Below are 23,548 nucleotides of genomic sequence, written 5' to 3'. Positions count from 1 at the left end.
GTACTGATATTCTTGGATTGAAGCGGTCAACCCAATACTTTGTGCTGATATTCAAAATGAGCTAACACTTTATTTGGATAGTCCGCATACAGAGTCTACATTCAACTAACAGATTCTGTTTGCCTCCCATTCCACACGCCTGCCTAGTGTCATATGGAAGTCTGTTCATGAATTGTCACATAAGACTCTAGATCAGTGGTTCTCAAACCTTTTCACATCAAGGACCCCTAAAGTGACACAAATTAGACCACGAACCCTCATTTTTATACGATTTTGTCCCAGGGTCAACTTTTGTGAGGACCCTCCCACTCTCCTGGCCCTGTCTCGCAGGACACTGGTGTTGGGCTCGCTGCTGATTGGTGCACCTGGGCTCAGTGTACTCATTGGGCTTAAGAAGACCTTCAAACCATTCAGTCTCTCTCCCTCCTCACAATGCAGCACCTTTGGTTCTGTTCACTTGTTTTAACTTTGGTGTATGACTTGAGTCAGGTTGTAACATATGAGGGGAGTTACACACCAAATGTATTCACTAAAACTAAGAGGAAATAACTACTAGACACCACAATCTAATGTATATTAAACAGAACAAAAGATGCATGGGTGAGGTGGGAATGGTCTGAAGGTCTTCTTAAGTCCAATGAGCGCATTGGGCCTAGGTGCACCCAATCAACCTAACGACCCCAACACCAGGCTCCTGCAAGACTGGTTGGAGGGTTGTCATACGTTTAGATTACAGAAAGTGTATGAAACCCATGACCAAAATAGTCATATCATTGTGTTACTTCTGTCCAGTGAATTTGCTTCAATTCCCCCAAACTTGTATGAGCACACAACAGGTTGTACGTATCCTGTCTGTGACTAATAGGTTAGGCTTGTTTATATAAATATATATAGCAAAATTTATTAGTAATGCCTGTGAAGGAAGAGAAAATATGCTGTTTGTATAGGTTTGTAATGAATATGTTCTATTTTTATATATGACACTGTGTGTCCTTTTGTTGGTTATCTTGCATTCTGAAATATGGAAGCTGAAGTATTGTAAACCACAGTTTTGTATCTGTTTTTGTCGTGTCTCATAAGCCCATACGGGCTGGGCACCATTGGTGTGTGACACGTAAATAAAGAAATCAATCAATCAATATATATATATATATACCGTAAATTCCGGACTATAAGCCGCGGCTTTTTTCCCGTTTTTTGGCCTTTTTTGGCCCCTGCGGCTTATATAACGGTGCGGCTTATCTATGGATTTTTTCAAAAAAAAAAAAAAAAATCTCTCTTTTTTAGCACTCTTTCTAACTATAAATCCACTTCTGTTTTAATTTCCTCTCTTGCCCTCTTTTAACAACATAACATAACATAACATAACACAACACAACACAGGTGGTGTTGTGTTATGTTGTTTTGTTGAAATGTTAATAAATGGGAGCTTCCTCAAACAGCCATCTCTTTCCCGACAATCCCCTCTGTGCATGAACCCTTACATATGGTAATTAAACATTAAAACACAAAAAAAAAAAAAAAAAAAAAAAAAATACCATTAAAACACCCGCGGCTTATAGTCCGGTGCGGCTTATATATGTAAAAAACAGTCAACTTTGCAGGTGCGGCTTATACTCCGGTGCGGCTTATAGTGCGGAATTTACGGTATATATATATATATATCTTTTATTTATTTATTGTACATGTTCCCATTCTTTATTTCTTGTTCATGTTTATATGCAAACTGATCCGTTATCTCTGACATGATATGTTATGTTTTATTTGTTATGTCATGCTGATTATATATATATATATATATCCTCTCTCTCTAGGCTACTTCTCTTATGCATAAGAGCCTGTACTATATATAAGCTGTTTAGGAAGGAGCGCTTCCTGGACTCAAAAAGTGTGTTTGTTTGAGGTGCTCTTTGGATAGGGTTACAAATAGACTTGAAAAAAAACAAGAAACTCCAAGGCACTCTCCTTTAAAAAAGTTAAAATGCCTTTATTTACATGGCAATGTCATTTTAGACTTTACAAAACAAGTCTTTTTTTTTGTAAAGTCTAAAATGACATTGCCATGTAAATAAAGGCATTTTAACTTTTTTAAAGGAGAGTGCCTTGGAGTTTTTTGTTTTTTTCAAGACTACGGTATATATAAGCTGTTGAAATGTTACTAGACTCTCTGTAGGCGGAATATGCAAATAAAGTGTTCCCCAATATTATATTCAATATTCGCCCCTTAAATCTACATAAACAAACAAACAAATCAGTCTAACCCAACTATTCACCACTGTAGCAAGCAGCCTAGTACAAGTTTCTATCTGCAACACACACACACACACACACACGCACACACACACACACACACACACACACACACACACACACACACTGACCGCTGTGGCCACCAGAATGGGACATTTCCCTGATCTGAACTGGCTGAGGGCCTCCTCGCGGTCTCTCTGGGAGCGGTCTCCATGGATGCTGGTGCAGGCGTAGCCCTCCCGGTACAGGAAGTCCTCCAGGGCGTCCGCGCCTTTCTTGGTCTCCACAAACACCAACGTCAACGAGTCCTTACCTGACGACAACACGTCACACACACCATTATCATGCTGACTTTTTGTTGGCTGACAAATAAAGCTGAATTAATGTGGCTCCATCATCCATAATTACAATTTATTAATGAGGGCCACCACCAGCTTTATTTACCTTTCCTTTTGAAGTGATAACCTCAAAGATTTTTATGTAAATGAATGTCCGTTAAGTAGGGGTGGGGGAAAGATCGATACAACATAGTATCGCGATACTTTGCGTGGCCATATAACGTATCGCACGAATGGCAAGTATTGCAATACTTTATCATATAAATTGTCCGGTGCATGCAACATTTATGACAGGTTTTTATGACAGTGTTGGTCAGTCTGCCTGCTTGACAATCCCATTTTGCTGCAATAGAAATGATTGGAGTGAGATGAACAGACTGGAAACTTTATGTCATTAGATAAAACATGTTGACCACGTTTTTTTTTCCTTTGGGGACATAATTTGCAGTTGAAAAAAGGTAACAATCGCAATATTTTACAATACTCAATATATCGCAATACTAGCATATCACAATATTATAATATCGTATCGTGGGTAGAGCCCGACCGATATTATCGGCCCGCCGATATTATTGGCCGATATTGGCGATTACCGATATATCGGTATCGGTAATATTTGGCGCTAATTTTTATTTTTTATTTTTTTAATATATATATATATATATATAAGTTATAGACAGCATGGACAGCATGTTGTGTATATTTGATATTTTTTCTTAAAGTCCCTGGAAACCAAAATCCACAAAAACGTTCTAACTATGTTATTTAGGGTCTTATGTTAGTAATTTTGTGCCTCAGAAATTATTATACATTACTTTCAACCCAAAGCCTTAAAATCGACACTTTTCTACAAGATTCTACAAAGTACTTCCTCATTGAAGACAGCAGTGCGCGAGGTGCTAAAACGCAGGAGCTTATGACGTCATAAGCTCTATATAACCTTTGTACACGCGCGCAATCTGCCCTTCTCCTTTTGTCCGTTCTTTGCCCCCAGTGACAGCGCTCCCTCAGTGTCTGTCTGCCTCCCACTCTGTGCCGAGCGCTACAGTATGCTGCTTCTCTCTCTCTCTCTCTCTCTCTCGGGACTAGTGTGAGAGAGAGCACAGAGAGAGACACACAGCCGCAACGAACACACGCACACACGCACACACACACACACAAGCCCTCTCAAGCCCTCGTGTTCGACACACGCACTGGATCTCTCTTTCTCCGTTTCCCTCCCCCCCTCTCTCTCGCGCTCTCTCTCTCTCGGAGGAGAGAAATGTCACTGCTGCAGACGGACACGCCCACACATTCCGCGGGAGAAAATACACTCTAAAAAATAATCGATTCTCATGCGTTTTGCCACACCTGTCAAACCTAAATTTATATACTTTGCAACGTTCATCATCATTCAAATTTGGCTGGTGGCTTATTAACATAGGGTCCTGTGATGTGATAAACTCAAAATGCTAAATAATAAAGAAATATTTCTGGTTTCCAGGGACTTTAACTATTTGTTCTATTGTGTTTTTGTGTTTTTGTATTTCTAGTTATTTATAATTATTAAATTCCCAGTTAAGTTTACTGTTTCATTGCATTGAGTTTATTAATAAGCTGTAAAATATATATATATATATATATATATATATATATATATATATATATATATATATATATATACTCAATTTCTTCACTTTGACATTCAGAGCACTGGGCAGAAATCACATCGCGTCAACACCCACCTCGGGCCTTCGCGATGCTTTGTTTTAATTAAACAGTCGGATTCCCCTGGTCCGCACCAGTTCTAAGTCAGCTGCTAATCATATCTTTGTCAAGTGTTTGATATTTGAGGGTTGCTGATGTGGTGCCTCCTCTGGTCGTTAAGGGCGCCTGTTCAGAGGGAGGGGAACTCGTTGGAATAGCGTGATCCTCCCACGTGCTATGTCCTACCGGTGAAGCTTCCCCTGTCAGGTGAAAAGAAGCAGCTGGCTAACTGCCCATGTGGAAGCATGGAGCCAGTTTTCGGCTCTCCCCAGATCGGCAGAGGGTGGAGCAGCAACCAGGATAAATAAATAAAAAATTAGCACTAATGGGGGATTAGCACTAATGGGGGATAAACATTTGATAAAAAAATATATATATCAGCCTATATTATCGGTATCGGTAATTTTTTATTCCCTAAAATCGGTATCGGTTTCAAAAATCCCGGGCTCTAAAAAAAGGTAACAATCGCAATATATTACAATACTCAATATATCGCAATACTAGCATATCACAATATTATAATATCGTATCGTGGGGCATCTGCTGATTCCCACCCCTAATGTTACGTCACTATCTATGGCAGACACAGAGTTAACAGAAGGGTGATTCAGCCTATGGCCCATTGATGGAAGCCTTTACATCTTCAGCATTGCAGCATTCATGAACTGGGTGTCTGTGGAGACCACTGATGGCGGAAACACACGATGCAACACTGCTTGGATCCCACCTGCAATTACCCCCCATCGCCATAGGTGTCACCGAAGAGAACAAAACTGAAATCTTTGAGATGATCACTTTAGTAATTATACAACAACAGTAACTTTGAAAGGCAGTAGAGTAGAGATAGACAATATTTCCACCGGAAGCAACAGTTGCTGGTAATTGAAATAAAATCTATGTGGGCTATAAGGCAAAGAGGGGGGAAATAACTTGCATTTGCAAGAGTATCCATCTACTTTGCTTCAAAACCGTGCATGCATATCATGTCCGTGACATTCAGAGGAAGAGATGAGTGACCTTTGAGTTCAAGAACATCATCACAACCACTTTCTCTGGATTATAGCATAGATATTATATGACTATAGATGGGTCACCACCAATTCTAACAAATGTTAGCAGCGAGTCTCCTAAATGGGCGGTGGTCAACCATTGACTCAGACCTGCCGAAAGTCTCCCGAGTGGGCGTGTCCGTGGAAAACCACGGGCTAAAAACCACGTGACAAAATGACAGGAAGTGAGTTGAAGTTGGGCCGTCTTGCTTGAATCCCATCGTCTTTGATTATAGGAAGGCAAATATGGACTCTGCTGCTGTTGTTTTGTTTACTAGCAATCTGGGTTTCAGGAGTTAACCATGTCAAAATCATGCCATGAACCCAAACAGGGATTTGTGATTTTGAAAAAATCATTCTGGAGCATGTGCAGAGCTTCAGTGATTGGTGGTGGACGTGTCACTATAGCACAGCCACGCCCACAGAGTCTATGCTGCAGCAAATGGGATGTCCTGGTTTCTGCTTGAAGCCATGGCTGACGTTGAAAAACATGGATCCCCGTGTTACTCGGCGTCCCATGTTGGTACTTTCCTAAACGAGCCAGCAACAAAGACGCCAGCCTGACCCAGAAAGAACATGGATAAACAAGCACGTTCCTTCAACTGGCTCGAATACAAACTTGATAAATATATATACTATATATATGTATATATTTTGTCAGAGGAAAGGAACCCAAGTGCATTCTGGGTGTAGCCACCATATTCAAGGTATTCTTTGGTCGTCTGCAGTCAACCCCAAGCATTTTCTTTGCTTCCTTTTACTGGCGTGCTGTGGGAAAAGCTGCAATCAGTTCCACATTGGAAACGGTAGAAAACCAGACCACAAGGCAAGATTTCCCAGTTCCCACCTGGAAAAAGGGCCAGGGACTGCAGGTAGAGGATAGAACAAAGAGGCGTCGGATGGCCTGGGTTGCAGCGGTGAGAAGCAAAACCATCACTTTCGCTAGGGATGCACGATATATCGGCAATTATATCAGTATCGGCAGATGTTAGTCATTTTTTTAACATATCGGCATCGGTCCGATGGTGCAATGTTAATATCGGTTATCGGTATCAGCCAAAACTTTTCCATTGAGAGGAAACATTGCGATAAATCTATGATTTATGGGCTTTTCCAAATGTTTTGGAAATAAAGAAAGGCATTACTTTTTCAAATTCACAGTGTTTACAAACATGTGTTTGCCGGTGTGTACAAAATGTTATTATCACAGAAATGTGTTTTTTTACAGATCATATCGACATCGGTAAATATCGGTTATCAGCCATACCAGCAATGTTAATATCGGTTATCGGCATCGGCCAAAATTTTCACACCGGTGCATCCCTAACTTTCGCCAATATATAACCGTTCATCTTGGTTTGCTCTCGCCATTTCCATAAAGGTAAGCAAGAGTTTTTGTTCTTTAAATAACGTCATTAAATGCGCTCGTTTGACGTCTTCTAAAGACTGCAAAATGTTGGAATGGAATCATCCGATGTTATGTAGCTAGCTAACAAAAACTCTTTTTGTGTCATTATGTGAAATGTTTACATAGAATGCGGATGAAGAGGTTGCTATGCCAACCAATCACAAGTTTCCTTGGTTTGCTGTAAGGACTGTGTTGTCGCAGTCCTTTGGTCGACATGTCAACAAATCCTGTGCCCAGCTATTGGTGAAATGTCTGTGGGCTTCAAGGGATTTAAAGGGATACGCCACCATTTTTACAGCGGTAGAGCCCTCACTGCTGCGTGATTTCTAATCCCACATAGGCTAAGCAATAACCACGCCCTGTGGCGCCGGGATTGGCCAGGAGCAACACTGGAGGGCACGCAGCCCAGCGATTTCATGAACCAACTGAATAGCTCTTGAGAACGGACAGCGATTTCGAGAGCGGACATTGGGAGCGGACATTGAAATGAATTATGGTCACCTTAGCATAGTAATAATAATAATAAGCATAATAATTGTAATCTACACAATGTACACAATCTACAAAAACATGCAATAATATAAATGGTGTTGTGTTCACGTTCATAGCTCATATAATATAATGTATCATATCGTTAATTTCAAGCTCAATTCTTACCCAGAGAAAAGGCACAGCACTGAAAATGTAACAAGCAATAGTTTTTTAAACATCTTTATTTTAAAAGATGAAAAACCCCAGGTGCTTTAGTCCCAAGCTTCAATGCTCCTGGCCAATCCCGGCGCCGCAGGGCGTGGTTATTGCTTATCCTATGTGGGGTTAGAAATCACGCCTCACTGCTACTTAGCTTAGCGCTACATGGCAGTCTATGGTACTTTTGCCTACTCCCGTTCAGTCGCCCAAAATACACATTCCAACAGCGCCAGAAACACTCACTCAACATGTACATGTTGTGACTCGTGTACTCGCCACGCGATTAAATAACCATCCAACGTTACGTGAAACGGTCATTTTCGAAGTAAATCCACACATCGACAACTAACAAAGAGTAAGTAACCGTACGAACAAAGAGTAACAGAAGTTACTTCCTCATTTGCCATGAGGCGGCCATGCAGCATTCAACAGGCATGCATGTCATTCTCGGTAAGGACGCTTTCGTTATTGAAACACAGACAACGTGCACGCTCCCATCTATCTGGATTTGCAGATGCTTATAACTGTCAGGACAGTGGAGCGGTGTGCGCACGACTTGAATCGCCAGCAATACACACCTTCATCTCTCCCACTCCACACCTGGCACCTGCATCAGCCAGGCTCTCCTGCACTCGCTCTTGGCTCCTATTTGGCTTTATTTTTGGTAAGCATTTTGATTCACCTCCTCGTATACAAGCGCTTCTTACCTCCGCTAAATTGACAACTAGCCAACGTCGGGTCAATCAATCAATCAATCAATCGCTGGCACTTGTTGCCCGACTATTTCGCTCCAAAATCACATTTGGTAGCTAGCCTATGGAGAGCCATTTGTGCTTCTTGTTTGCCACTAATGGGCGATTATACTTGGCCCTTGTATTTAGCGCTATTGCAATTCTAATGAATTATCCGCGTCTCTGCTCGTTTGTGAAGCGGTAGCCTAATCAGCTTGACTCTGCGGTGGCAACATAGCCTATCTTATAGGTTGCGCAATATTGGGATAGGCTATTTAATATGCTATTAATGATTGCATTTGTGGGCAGTGGTGGCCCAATGGTTAGAGAAGCGAGCTTGTGACCGGAAGGTCGTCGGTTCAATCCCCGGGACCGACAGGATAAATCTGGGTGAGGAAAGTGAAAAGGCAGCGCTTGCCCCTCCCTCATTACCACCACTGAGCTGCCCTTGAGCAAGGCCCTTAACCCCAACCGCTCCAGTGGAGCTGCTCAGTGGCCAACAGATCAGACTGTGGTTGTACTGGTCAGCTTCCAGGTATGAATGTGTGTGTGAATGTGAACAGGGCACTCCTGAAAAAGAGAGCATTGCTCTCAGTGAGACTCCCCCTGTATAAATAAAGGTAAAAATAAATAAAAAAAATAAATAAAAGAATTTAGGGCACACAAGATTAGGCTATTTAATCTGCTGTTAATGGATTTATTTATTCATTTGGCATATCTCCAACCGACCACTTTAACCGTTGACATTTTACTATGCCGGCTCTCTAAACGTGATACCGGGCAAAAGCCGACAATAGCCGGCTAACGGAATCCCTGAGTTTCTATAATTCTACTTGGCTATGTTTTGTGAAAGTCAATCGCTATTTTCGTCATCACTGTTTAGCCAACATGATTGTGCAAAGTTAATATTGTCACCCCTTTTGCAAACTGTGAGTGGGCAACGTTAGCGGCATTTGGTGTGCATTGGTAAATAAACCAGACCTGATGACAACAAATTAAAAAAAGGACTTGGAGAACTTGATTCATCTCATCTTGCAAACAAATATGTGCCACAACATTGTGTTATTGCCATCAGACGAGCATAACATCTGAATACTAACTACACCGGTTAGCAAACTTCCTCAGTCAATATGGACATTCCAAAAAGCAAGTCATCACCCACCTTATCCATTGATTCAATAATATTAAAGAAGAAATAATTTGCCTCGTTAAATGCTAGATCCTATTGCACAATTTATTTCCAGTGCTAATTTCCAACATTGTGACAATCCTTGATCTTTTTTTTTTTATATATAATTTTTTTCCTGATTTTTTATCCCATTTTTATCCCCCATTAGTGCTAATTTAATTTATTTATCCTGGTTGCTACTCTACCCTCTGCCGGTCTGGGGAGAGCCGAAACTGGCTCCATGCTTCCTCCGAGACATAGGCAGTTAGCCAGCCGCTTCTTTTCACCTGACAGAGGAAGCTTCACCGGTAGGACATAACACGTGGGAGGTTCACGCTATTCCAACCATGTTCCCCTCCCTCTGAACAGGCGCCCTTAACGACCAGAGGAGGAACCACATTAGCAACCAGGATATTGCATGTTTTGGTGAAGGGGGTTCCTATATGAAGGAAACCCCCGGGAGGCACGGGGAGAACATGCAAACTCCACACAGAAAGGCCCTTTTGACGACCCCACCCGGGCGGTGGGCACTCGAGGACATGCGGACGGGCACGCATTCCTTCAGCGTTCACAGCGTCCCAGGTGGGAATCGAACCCAGGACCTTCGAGCTGTGAGGCGACAGCGCTTACCACTGCACCACCGTACCCCCCACAATCCTTGATCTTTAAAGGGACAGTTCACCCTAAAATGCAAAATACATATTTTTCCTCTCACCTGTAGTGCTATTTATCCATCTAGATTGTTTTGTGTTAGTTGCCTGAGTTTTGGAGATATTGGGCGTAGAGATTTATGCCTTCTCTCAAATACACTGGAACTGGATGGCACTCGGCTAGTGGTTGTCGAAGCGACAAAAACATACATTTGAAAAACTCATCAGCAATGTCTCTTTCCAGAAATCATGAGTCAAGATAATCCACAGACCTTGTTGTGAGCAGTTTAATGTAGGAACTATTTTCTTTGGACCGAACTACACCCCCCTAGCCGCTAGCTAGTTCCTACATGAAACTGCAGCTAGCAGTAGGTAGAGCAGCAGCTAGCTAGCAGCTAGTGGGAGTAGTTTGGTCGAAAAAGAAAATAGTTCCTAGATTATCCTGCTCACAACAAGGTATGTGGATTATCTTGGGTAACCAGGTCATGATTTCTGGAAAGAGAAAGTTGTTGATTTATTTTTTTCAAATGTATTTTTTTGTGCCTTGAGCACCACAAGCTCAATGCCATCCAGTTCCATTGTATTGGAGAGAAGGCAGAAATCTGGACACCCGATATCTCCAAAACACGGCGACTCACACCAAAGTGATCTACTGTAGTGTAGATGGATTTGGATTTTAGGGTGAGCTGTCCCTTTAACTCATATCACTAGCTGAGCATATTTTGAGAGTTCTTCTTACAAGTGACATGTCCACTTGTGACGTTGGTTCTAGTTTCGGACGAGATGAATGAGATCAATCAAGATGAGAGGCAACTCAACTCTCAAGCACTTCAAAATGGTTTTAGAGCACATTACATTCCGGGAACAGAAGAGGGCAGCAGGCAGTACAGGCAACAGATAAACCACCACAACAAAAACTTACGCCATCAACACACTGCTTTCTCTTAAGTGCAGTGACCAGAGCCACTGATAGAAAGAGTTTGGTCGAGGTGGTTTTCCTCCAGTCCTGCTCCACAGACATTGACTGTGTTTACATGGACACAATATTCAGGTGTTTGCCCTTATTCCGAAAAGGGACGATATTCCGAGTTAATCCACTAATATTCCCGTTTACATGCAGCTGTAGCTGTGTGCAAGCGTCCGGGAGAGAGAGATGCCGATAGAAACAGCAGAGTTTTTCTGTTGAGAATAAACAGAGTTGTCCAGGAGAGACGCGCTACTACATGTAGTGAACTAAGAATTACATTCATTTTAAACTTTTGAGAACTTTAAGCCTTGCATGTGTTTTTATTAGTATGCACAAAATGTGATCATCGTAGAAACTTGGTTTTATACAGACCATATTGACATTGTTAAATACCCGCTATCGGCCATAACGGCAATGTTAATATCGGTTATCGTATCGGTCCAAATTGTCATATTGGTGCAGCATCCCTACTAACAGGTGGTGTTAAGCCAAAGTCTGGCTACAGTAGAGAAGAGAAGTTGAACCCGACCAAACTCTCTCTCACGGAGGCTCTGGTTCTGATATGAAGACATCATAGAGACACAAATGAGGACGTCCAACACAACACACACAACTCAACCATCTTCAACCGAGAAAAAAGTAACGGACAGCGGGGGGGTGGGGGGGAAACTAAATCCACAACTGAAACAGGCATGGTCGATTTAAGCCAAGCAGACTTGACTCAAATATGAAATGGTGTATAGACGGTTTTCACGGCATTATGTGAGGTTGTGGTTAACGCGGCGTGCCATTGTAAAATCACTGTGTAAACCCTGGCCTCTCGGGGCTGATTGCTTAAATTTGAAACCTAGCCTATTTCCTGTTGGCTATTGTATTAGCCAACACTGCCACAGGAAGTAAAGCTAGGGGCAAGTTAGAATGTTTATGTTGTCAAGTTAAAAACCGTCTATAGAACCTAAAACAACAGGCTAAACAAAAGGCTTCTATATCCAGAGTATTCATGGCAAGCAAAAGTAAGAATGGAATGGTATAATTTAAAAAAAAATGGTATAATAAAAAAAACAGTTATCTTGTGTAAAGAGCTTACCAGGTTTCTCTATGTTGTCTCCTGTATTGTCCTGTACCTCGCTGGGGATCACTTGGGATAAAACCACAGCAAACCACCAACATGTAAACCATAACCAGGCACCAGGAGAAGACCAACACGTCCAAAGTGATGTGGAAAGCTGTAATTCCTCAAATGGCCACTTGAGGCTGTATCCAATAGGGGGTTGTTTGGTCTCTATATAGCTAATTTCACCTTTTATGACAACTGTACGGGGGGGGGGGTTTATATAACTCATCCACTTAGAGTAAAATCGGCGATAAAAAAAAAATACTGTTTTGGGCGTGATTGACAGGTCGCCTGTCCAGTGATCACGCAGCTCGCCGATCACGGACCAATAGCAGACAATCTCTACAATCATTACAAATCACTGGGCGTCGCCAGATAATATTTGTCCTGTGCGAAGAGGCTCATCTCCAAATAAAGTACACACACTTATAAGATCCACGTCACAAAGCCACGCCCACACACAACAACTCAGAAGGAGGGCTTCAGTTAGAGCATGTTTGGGGGAAATTCAGAGGCTGTGGTCAAGCATGCATTCAACCCAAGCAGCTGTTAACAGTTAACACAGTGGAAAAGATGCAATTGTGACCCTGCTATCTCAGTCTTCGATCTATACAGACTATGTGCTATTCATTTATCATTGTATATTACTTTTTATTCATAACCGCCGATGTCATGAGGATGTGCGTGAGGGTGAAGGGATAGCTGTCCGAGTGTCTCAGCAGTAGCTCTACTTAACGGTATTGCATCCAATTCCAGACACTCGGTAATCGCTGGTATTTCCCCGGCATTTCTATACGGAGCTCCCGACCGAAAGCTCAATGACTTAAAAGCATACACATTTCAGAAGCTGGCTATCAACTGGCATAAATATCTAGTAGGGTGTGACGAAATATCATGCAACGGAATTTCGGGATATAAAAACGTACGTATTACGCGTTTGCTAATACAATAGCCGACAGGAAATAAGCTAGGTTTCCAACGGTTCCTTAGCAACACAGTCCCGTGAAAACCGTCTACACGAATACAGCGACACGGGCGGAAAAAGTTAAGTGTCCGGAATTGGATGCAAATTTTGAATGGGAGAAATAGGTGCGCTATCATCCATTTGCAGGGCCTGAAAGAAGTCAGCGAAAACAGTACAGAATACCCTGATGCTAGATGTAGACGTTCCACTGAGTGAGGTTGTATTCTATACTGTGCAGTGCAGTACATATGTAGAGGTTATATTGAGTTAGTAGTGTGTGTGTGTGTGTGTGTGTGTGTGTGTGTGTACCTGTAGCACTGAGCAGGTCTAGGAGGAACGACCTCTTGTCACTGTCCTCCACCCACACCACCTTCTGTGTGATGTTCTCTGAGGTGGAGCCCACTCTGCCCACCGCCAAGAAGATGTACTCCTCCAGGAAGTCCCTGGCCAGGATCTGACAGAGAGCAGAGGAGCTGGTTATGACCTGCTTTACTACAGGATGTGACAGAGAGCACAGGAGCTGGTTATGACCTGATTTATTTATTAGCACTGGGTTCCAAAACAGTTCACCTCACATTCAGATCCAACAAACGGCGAAACAAGCACTTCTAACCTCTTCTCAGTAGAGCAAAGGTTCCCAACCTTTTTTGGCTTGTGACCCCACTTTCACGTCACAGAAATCTAGGCACCCCAGACATTCCAATATCGGTACAACATGGGTAATATCATCAATGATGTCACATGTACTGTAACAGTATGCAGACTTTTTTCTTCCTCCGAATTCTTCAATTTAATCTGTCAGAATTCTAACATTCAGCAGTGAGTGTTGTAGTCGAGTCAAGTTGGCACATTTTGAGGACTCATGACTCGACTTGAGCACTGATGACTCGGGACTTGGACTTGAACATTCATGCATTTGAACTCGGAAGTTGGAGACGAGGACTTGGATTTGTTCATTGATAAAAACCGTTTTTCTTTTTTTCTATATAAGGTCTATATAGGTAATATGGCCTAATAATTTGGCATGAGATATTGATAGCCATATTAACACCATGACATTATTCAATCCCGTGCAAGAGCAGACACGGGTGTTTCACCGACATGTGGTTTCACGCTCATGTTCAGTAACTCTGGGCGGGGACTCGGGTAGCGGGGACTCGGGCAGCGGGGACTCGGGCAGCGGGGACTCGGGCAGCGGGGACTCGGGCAGCGGGGACTCGGGTAGGGGGGACTCGGGTAGGGGGGACTCGGGTAGGGGGGACTCGGGTAGGGGGGACTCGGGTAGGGGGGACCCTCGGGTAGGGGGGACCCTCGGGTAGGGGGGACCCTCGGGTAGGGGGGACTCGGGTAGGGGGGACTCGGGTAGGGGGGACTCGGGTAGGGGGGACTCGGGTAGGGGGGACTCGGGTAGGGGGGACTCGGGTAGGGGGGACTCGGGTAGGGGGGACTCGGGTAGGGGGGACTCGGGTAGGGGGGACTCGGGTAGCGGGGACTCAGGTAGCGGGGACTCGGGTAGCGGGGACTCGGGTAGCGGGGACTCGGGTAGCGGGGACTCGGGTAGCGGGGACTCGGGTAGCGGGGACTCGGGTAGCGGGGACTCTGGTAGCGGGGACTCGGGTAGCGGGGACTCTGGTAGCGGGGACTCGGGTAGGGGGGACTCGGGTAGCGGGGACTCAGGTAGCAGGGACTCAGGTAGCGGGGACTCAGGTAGCGGGGACTCTAAATCCACACACTTGAATGGGTATCAATCAGATGCGGACATACAGTTCGGTCCATATATATTCGGACATTGGATACAATCTTCATCAGTTTGGCTCTGTACACCACAATGGATTTGAAATTAAACAATCAAGATTCGCTTTCATTGCAGAATTCCATCTTTCATTTGAGGGTATTTACATCTAAATCAGGTGAACAGTGTAGGAATTACATTACATGTTAAGGGACCAAAATTACATTTTAACTTAAGGGACCAAAAGTAATTGGACAATTATCATCTAACAGGTGTGGACATGTATGCCTGTCAGTTCCATTTCCATTGACAGCTATCCATGCCCACGTGTGGGCATGGATAGCTGTCAATGGAACCAGTTCCATTGTATTTATTGATGATGCATGCAACTGCTGATGACAGCAGCAGAATAAATTCTGAAGTAAACAATATTATCTGAATATCTGCGCCTATTCAGTCAAATGCTTCAGAACCCATTGGACGATTGCATGATTATGTTAGTTTGTCCAATTACTTTTGGTCCCTTAACTCATTGAGTGCCAATGACGACTATCGTCGTCAATTCAAATAGTAACGTAGAGTGCCAATGACGACTAAAGTCGTCAATTGCGTTTTTTGATGGTGGGACATGGATCAAAGCCTGATGCATCTCCTGTGAAAATATGGTGGATGTCGAATGGGTATAAGCTATTTTACAGACCCATTAGGTGGCGACAGTGCTCTCCAGATTAGAGAAAGGTGAGGAAAAAACGGAGAAGAAGTCATGGGGAAACGGAAACCGCATCGGTACGCATCGATATGCATGAAGCATAACGTTAGCTGTGCCTGTGAACAGCAGCCAATCTGCTGCCACAATTGAGCCCCTCCGTCTCCGCTGCGATAGCCCCTCCACATGATTAGTTGCCGACACCAGCGTCTTTCTGAAAAGTTACATTATTCTAAGCTGGAAGCGCTGGGAGCCGGCGACAAAAACGGCGGAACGCTGTGAAAAAGCTGGGCGTAGCGCACTTTTCAGTGCAGAGCAAACGCAGCAGAGAGCCACCAGAGACACTCCGACGGAGGAGTTTGCAGTTGAGGGGGGTGGGGCACGCAGGGCAGCATACAACAGTGTTGGTGTTGTGACAGCAGGCTCGATGGACAGATTGCCAAACACAAGCTAGAATATCTGATGCCCACCAGCAGTAAATCAAGACCAGCAAGAAGGTGTAGGGTCTGCGCACGCAGGGGCCAGCGCTGCTGGTTGCAGCTAAAAAATATTATTTTGCCAAACAAAATTCCTTTGTTTTCGCTGTTTTATTGAAGGAAATTATTTTTGAGGTGTCACTACATCAGAAAATATTAGCTTCAGAGTCAGTGATGTGCTTGAAATGCTTCATTTCACAAAAGGCTCATTATCTCAGCTTCTAATTTGAAACGTCTGTTTTTGGTGAAAACAACCTATCTTCTACTGCTGATAACTAAAGAACGGAAAATGATATCAATACACTTTTTTTTGCTGATGATACAATAGAGTCTCATCGTTCTTTGGGCGTGTTCGGTGTTTACATAGTAATATCACACAATATTCTGTGGGCCTCGAGAAATCACTGAAAACGCCCTGAAAGGGCTGGCACTGGGAGCATCCGTTTTCCAAAAGTGGCTGGCACTCAATGAGTTAAAAGGGGGGGGGGGGGGGGGGGCACATGTAGAAACTGTAATTCCTAGTGTTCACCTGATTTGGATGTAAATACCCTCAAATTCAATCTGAAATACCTCTCCCTGGCTAATGTGGCCAGGGAAAGGGAAGTTTGGGGTCGCCTGCTGGAACTGCTACCTCCGCCACCCGATCCCGGATAAGCGGTTCAAGATGGATGGAAATACATTATATGGTGTAAGGCGTATCATTCCATCCCTACCCACAGAGTCACAGTGACGTGTACCTGGATCTCTTTAGGGAAGGTAGCGCTGAACATCATGGTCTGTCCCTACCCACAGAGTCACAGTGACGTGTACCTGGATCTCTTTAGGGAAGGTAGCGCTGAACATCATGGTCTGTCCCTACCCACAGAGTCACAGTGACGTGTACCTGGATCTCTTTAGGGAAGGTAGCGCTGAACATCATGGTCTGTCCCTACCTACAGAGTCACAGTGACGTGTACCTGGATCTCTTTAGGGAAGGTAGCGCTGAACATCATGGTCTGTCTACAGAGTCACAGTGACGTGTACCTGGATCTCTTTAGGGAAGGTAGCACTGAACATCATGGTCTGTCTACAGAGTCACAGTGACGTGTACCTGGATCTCTTTAGGGAAGGTAGCGCTGAACATCATGGTCTGTCCCTACCTACAGAGTCACAGTGACGCGTACCTGGATCTCTTTAGGGAAGGTAGCGCTGAACATCATGGTCTGTCTACAGAGTCACAGTGACGTGTACCTGGATCTCTTTAGGGAAGGTAGCGCTGAACATCATGGTCTGTCCCTACCTACAGAGTCACAGTGACGCGTACCTGGATCTCTTTAGGGAAGGTAGCGCTGAACATCATGGTCTGTCTACAGAGCCACAGTGACGTGTACCTGGATCTCTTTAGGGAAGGTAGCGCTGAACATCATGGTCTGTCTACAGAGCCACAGTGACGTGTACCTGAATCTCTTTAGGGAAGGTAGCGCTGAACATCATGGTCTGTCTACAGAGTCACAGTGACGTGTACCTGGATCTCTTTAGGGAAGGTAGCGCTGAACATCATGGTCTGTCCCTACCTACAGAGTCACAGTGACGCGTACCTGGATCTCTTTAGGGAAGGTAGCGCTGAACATCATGGTCTGTCTACAGAGCCACAGTGACGTGTACCTGGATCTCTTTAGGGAAGGTAGCGCTGAACATCATGGTCTGTCTACAGAGCCACAGTGACGTGTACCTGGATCTCTTTAGGGAAGGTAGCGCTGAACATCATGGTCTGTCTACAGAGTCACAGCGACGTGTACCTGGATCTCTTTAGGGAAGGTAGCGCTGAACATCATGGTCTGTCTACAGAGTCACAGTGACGTGTACCTGGATCTCTTTAGGGAAGGTAGCGCTGAACATCATGGTCTGTCTACAGAGTCACAGTGACGTGTACCTGGATCTCTTTAGGGAAGGTAGCGCTGAACATCATGGTCTGTCGGAGGCCTTTAGGGGGCATGGTGTCCTGTTCCACGATGCGTCGGATCTGAGGCTCAAAGCCCATGTCCAACATCCGGTCTGCCTCGTCCAGCACCAGGTAGCTACAGGAGAGAGCACAGTCTGAAGACATGCTGTGTTGTCCAGCACCAGGTAGCTACAGGAGAGAGCACAGTCTGAAGACATGCTGTGTTTGTATCCTAATGTCATCTACTCAAATGGGTAGTACTGTATGTATATGATGTATGTTGTGTGTAGATATATGATGCAGTATATAACTGTGATGATGCTATGTAAAGCCCTTTGAGACATGCTTGTGATAAGGGGGCTATAGACATAACTGAACATTTTAATAGTCCCCCATTGCTTTATACAAAAAAATGAAGAAAAAAAACCCAGTAAAATCAGCAAGAGGGACCTGGTCGGAGACAAAATGGCGGGACCTCCGCACGGAGTTGGATTTGTCAAGTCCCGTGTCATCACTGTACTGAGGTGAGAACTAAGGTTGTCTTTTCATCATTTGGACGTGCATGGTAGTTTGCGGCGCGGAGCTCCGAGCAGCGAGTTGGCCGAGTCTCCGGTCCAACTTCCGCTGCCAAGGTCACCTCCGTGTGGAGGTCCTGGGCGGCTGTAGCTCAGGAGGTAGAGGTCACCTCCGTGCGGAGGTCCTGGGCGGCTGTAGCTCAGGAGGTAGAGGTCACCTCCGTGCGGAGGTCCTGGGTGGCTGTAGCTCAGGAGGTAGAGGTCACCTCCGTGCGGAGGTCCTGGGCGGCTGTAGCTCAGGAGGTAGAGGTCACCTCCGTGCGGAGGTCCTGGGCGGCTGTAGCTCAGGAGGTAGAGGTCACCTCCGTGCGGAGGTCCTGGGTGGCTGTAGCTCAGGAGGTAGAGGTCACCTCCGTGCGGAGGTCCTGGGTGGCTGTAGCTCAGGAGGTAGAGCGGGTCGTCCACTAATCGCTTTGGATAAAAGAAGAGGTCGGTGGTTCGATTCCCGCCTCCTCCAGTCTGCATGTCGAAGTGTCCTTGGGCAAGATACTGAACCCCAAATTGCTCCTGATGGTGTGCCAGCACCCTGCGTGGTAGCCTGCCGCCATCGGTGTATGAATGGGTGAATGTACCTACTGATTGTAAAGCGCTTTGGATAAAGGCGCTATATAAATGCAGGCCATTTACCATTTACCAGGTCCCGCCATTTTGTCTGCGCCCAGGTACTCTCGAAATCAATGGTGAACAAATGGAAATAGGACAAAATCCAAGGTAGATGAGCAGATTTTAGCAAAACAAACAATCAACCTATTCTACATAGCCTAGCAATAGTCTATTGAGTTATGCCCCTCCCATAATCCACCACACACAGTAGCCCAGTACCAATCATCTATCTTCGCCCTCCATGTCTTACTTGCAGTAGTCCAGTCCAGTTATATAATCTATCCATGTCTTACTTGCAGTAGTCCATTTATATCATCTTATCTGTGTCTTACTTGGAGTAGTCCAGTCCAGCTATATAATCTATCCATGTCTTACATGCAGTAGTCCAGTCCAGTTATAATATTGTCTTATCTGTGTCTTACTTGCAGTAGGCCAGTCCAGTTACAATATCATCTATCTATCCATGTCTTACATGCAGTAGTCCAGTCCAGTTATAATATTGTCTTATCTGTGTCTTACTTGCAGTAGGCCAGTCCAGTTACAATATCATCTATCTATCCATGTCTTACATGCAGTAGTCCAGTCCAGTTATAATATTGTCTTATCTGTGTCTTACTTGCAGTAGGCCAGTCCAGTTACAATATCATCTATCTATCCATGTCTTACATGCAGTAGTCCAGTCCAGTTATAATACCATCTATCCGTGTCTTACTTGCAGTAGTCCAGTCCAATCTTGCCTCGCTCCATCATGTCCACCAGTCTGCCTGGCGTGGCCACCAGCAGGTGGCAGCCTCGCTCCAGGTCTCTGATCTGCTGGCCGATGTCTGCGCCTCCATACACGACACAGGGACGCACTTTAGACCTGTAGGAGAACTAGCAACACAAAGACAAAGAGGCTGTCAAGGATTTCTCAGGGGTTTCTGCTTACATTCTTACTTACATACATCCACGGTATGGGCGTCATGGTTCGGTGCGCGCGCCAATCTGAGCCAGTTGTCTGTCCCCTTTCTACCTAACAGGCACGTGCAGAGGGGGGTGCTAGCAGACACGTGCAGAGGGGGGGTGCTAGCAGGCACGTGCAGAGGGGGGTGCTAGGGGTGCCTGAGCACCTGCCCGTTTTCCCCTGATGCTCCAAGTGCCCTTTTTGGGACTTTTTTTTTTTTACTTTTTACAGTGAAGGCATGCCCAGCACCCTTCAAGAAGAACGTATAACAATGAATATCAATTTAGCAATAAATGAAATGTCCGGAAAGTTTACACGTTTACCTTTCAACCCGGAAGTTAAGTAATCATCTGGGTCAGCATGGCAAAGGCATGACCCGCCCTTCTCTGCCTCTGATTGGCCTAGCATCAAACGTTGTTGATCCAAGCACATTCGCTTGGCTATCCTATCCTGTGTCTCTCCTCGTCTCCTGCGCCAATCAGAGGCAGAGGCGGGTTCGTCATGCCTTCGCCATCCTGCCCACTGCCCAGCTGCCGAGCTCTGAGTGACTGGTGGGTCAGCGACAGTGAAACCACCCGGCGCCGCGGTGTTGTGCCCTTTTTTTACTTTTGAGACCCTGCCCCTCTTAACGGCTCCATCCCACCTGGCACGTCACGTACGCGTTCCGGCTCCCACGCGGTCGTCGGAGCTGCTCGCGGACATTTGAATTTTGAAGAAATGCAAGAGTTCTCCTCCTGCTAACAGGCACTGTATGACAAATAAATAAATAATTTCAGCCTACCTACCCCATGGCAGAAGCACAGAAATCAAGGGAAAATGACCAAATCAAAAGCAAGTCAACGACAGACTGTGTTGTTTGTGTGTTGTGCTCTTTTACATCCACCCCGTTGTACACACAGTATCGCGTGTGATCTTGCATCCAGCTGCCAGGCAGCGCTCGGAAGCGCTCCGCTTCTGAAACGTGTGCGGTGGGACATGGCGCCGTGCGGAGGACGGAGCGGTGCAGCCAGAACGCTGCGCAGACGGACTTGGTGGGACCAAGGTGTAAAGGGTCTCTCTGCATGCCCCTGCTGCCTAACGCCTGGATTATGCTTGATGCTTTGGCCGGCCGCACGGAAATGAGAGACACGGAATCCTGACGAGGAAACGTGTGGAGCTTTTATACTCTGTGTGGGTTTCTGATCGCGGAATTGAGCGCGAGTCTTGAAAACTCCACTTTGTCCGTCCAGCCGCGTCCGCGTAGTTAAAAAATTCGGGGTGCGCACGGCCAGGCGAAAACCGTCCGCACGGAGCCTTGCGGAGGGGCGTGTCTGCTGATCTGACGTCACTTTTCCGCGCGGACACTCGCGTTCCTCGCTGATGCGGAAAGCATAATGAGCCTTTAACGCTGCGCAGAGCTTGGCACAGTTACGCATAGCTTTCTGTCTGTTGATAGCTAAGGAGGAGGAAATGATTCAGACAGACAGACAGAGAGAGAGCCTGCCAACGTTACTCGGTGGTCCCACATGTTTATGTTTCACCGTGCGGCCATAACGTTTCTGTGTTGGTGAAAAGCATGTGTGTGTCCGTCTCGAGGCTCCTGTCAGCCGAGCTGCAAGTAGCGACCTGTATGCTCATGGCTAGCAGCTGGCGCTCCACACATTTAACATTTATATATTTGCCTTCCTCAGAGCCGCGTAGAAAGAAAAACACATGTTGCATCACTGATAATATGTAGGCCTATGCTGGAGCAAATTCTTTGTTTTTTTGCCCCGAACACACTAGGGCATTCACGTCTGTCTGTCTGTCTGTGTGTCTGTCTGTCTGTGAGTCATGATTTGTGGTCCAATGTCACTTTACCGCAACATCACCCCCCCCCCCCACACACACACACACACACACCCCACACATAGACTCGGCATAGCACCACCTACTGGCAAACACAAAAAGCGGTTTATCTCGAGAACCATTCGTCGGATCGACTTCAAACTTGGCCAATGCACTTAGGGGGACCTGACAGAGTTCAGTGCCACATTTCATGCAATTTGGCTACGCGCATATCGATACCAATATCAAAACCGACAACGATACCTCACACACACACACACACAACAGAACACCGGGCCAGAGTCCCAGCAAACTAGATTCAAATCTAGTAGCATAAATGTGCCTTGATTATGCCATTCTAATATAAATATTTGTGTGTGTGTGTGTGTGTGTGTGTGTGTGTGTGTGTGTGTGTGTGTGTGTGTGTGTGTGTGTGTGTGTATGTGTGTGTGTGTGTGTGTGTGTGTGTGTGTGTGTGTGTGTGTGTGTGTGTGTGCGTGCGCGTACCTTCCTGGCCTCGTCATATATCTGCAGGGCCAGTTCTCTGGTGGGGGCCAGCACCAGAGACATGGGGAACTGCTTGCGACGTCCGTACTTGCCATTCTCCTGAAACAGTTACAACAGAATGGCTAAGGATGAAGTATAACAGTTACTACAGAATGGCTAAGGATGAAGTATAACAGTTATAACAGACTGGCTAAGGATGAAGTATAACAGTTACTACAGAATGGCTAAGGATGAAGTATAACAGTTATAACAGACTGGCTAAGGATGAAGTATAACAGTTACTACAGAATGGCTAAGGATGAAGTATAACAGTTATAACAGTTATAACAGACTGGCTAAGGATGAAGTATAACAGTTACTACAGAATGGCTAAGGATGAAGTATAACAGTTATAACAGACTGGCTAAGGATGAAGTATAACAGTTACTACAGAATGGCTAAGGATGAAGTATAACAGTTATAACAGACTGGCTAAGGATGAAGTATAACAGTTACTACAGAATGGCTAAGGATGAAGTATAACAGTTATAACAGTTATAACAGACTGGCTAAGGATGAACAGTTACTACAGACTGGCTAAGGATGAAGTATAACAGTTACTACAGAATGGCTAAGGATGAAGTATAACAGTTACTACAGAATGGCTAAGGATGAAGTATAACAGTTATAACAGACTGGGTTAAGATTAAGTACAACACAGTTACAACAGAATGGCTAAGGATGAAGTATAACAGTTACTACAGAATGGCTAAGGATGAAGTATAACAGTTACTACAGAATGGCTAAGGATGAAGTATAACAGTTACTACAGAATAGCTAAGGATGAAGTATAACAGTTACTACAGACTGGCTAAGGATGAAGTATAACAGTTACTACAGAATGGCTAAGGATGAAGTATAACAGTTACTACAGAATAGCTAAGGATGAAGTATAACAGTTACTACAGAATAGCTAAGGATGAAGTATAACAGTTACTACAGAATGGCTAAGGATGAAGTATAACAGTTACTACAGAATGGCTAAGGATGAAGTATAACAGTTACTACAGACTGGCTAAGGATGAAGTATAACAGTTACTACAGAATGGCTAAGGATGAAGTATAACAGTTACTACAGAATAGCTAAGGATGAAGTATAACAGTTACTACAGAATGGCTAAGGATGAAGTATAACAGTTACTACAGAATAGCTAAGGATGAAGTA

The 23,548-nt window shown here is 44.8% G+C and overlaps 1 protein-coding gene across 1 annotated transcript in view; it reads right to left on the bottom strand.

Moving 5' to 3' along the window:
* The window catches only part of LOC310773733 (putative ATP-dependent RNA helicase an3), a 97,076-nt gene that overhangs the window by 10,272 nt on the left and 63,256 nt on the right, over positions 1 to 23,548 (bottom strand). Inside the window, exons 10-14 of the mRNA XM_083633671.1 lie at positions 22,345 to 22,443; positions 19,801 to 19,961; positions 17,902 to 18,046; positions 13,385 to 13,529; positions 2,382 to 2,563 (exon numbers count right to left, since the gene is read on the bottom strand). Of these exons, the coding sequence (XP_083489797.1) occupies positions 2,382 to 2,563; positions 13,385 to 13,529; positions 17,902 to 18,046; positions 19,801 to 19,961; positions 22,345 to 22,443 (732 nt within the window). The remainder of the gene's footprint in view (positions 1 to 2,381; positions 2,564 to 13,384; positions 13,530 to 17,901; positions 18,047 to 19,800; positions 19,962 to 22,344; positions 22,444 to 23,548) is intronic.

This window comes from Poromitra crassiceps, assembly GCF_964638095.1.
Source record: "Poromitra crassiceps genome assembly, chromosome: 3".
Taxonomy (NCBI): Eukaryota; Metazoa; Chordata; class Actinopteri; order Beryciformes; family Melamphaidae; genus Poromitra; species Poromitra crassiceps.
The sequence above is the reverse complement of the archived record's forward strand: the minus strand, read 5'-3'. Positions and strand labels throughout refer to the sequence as shown.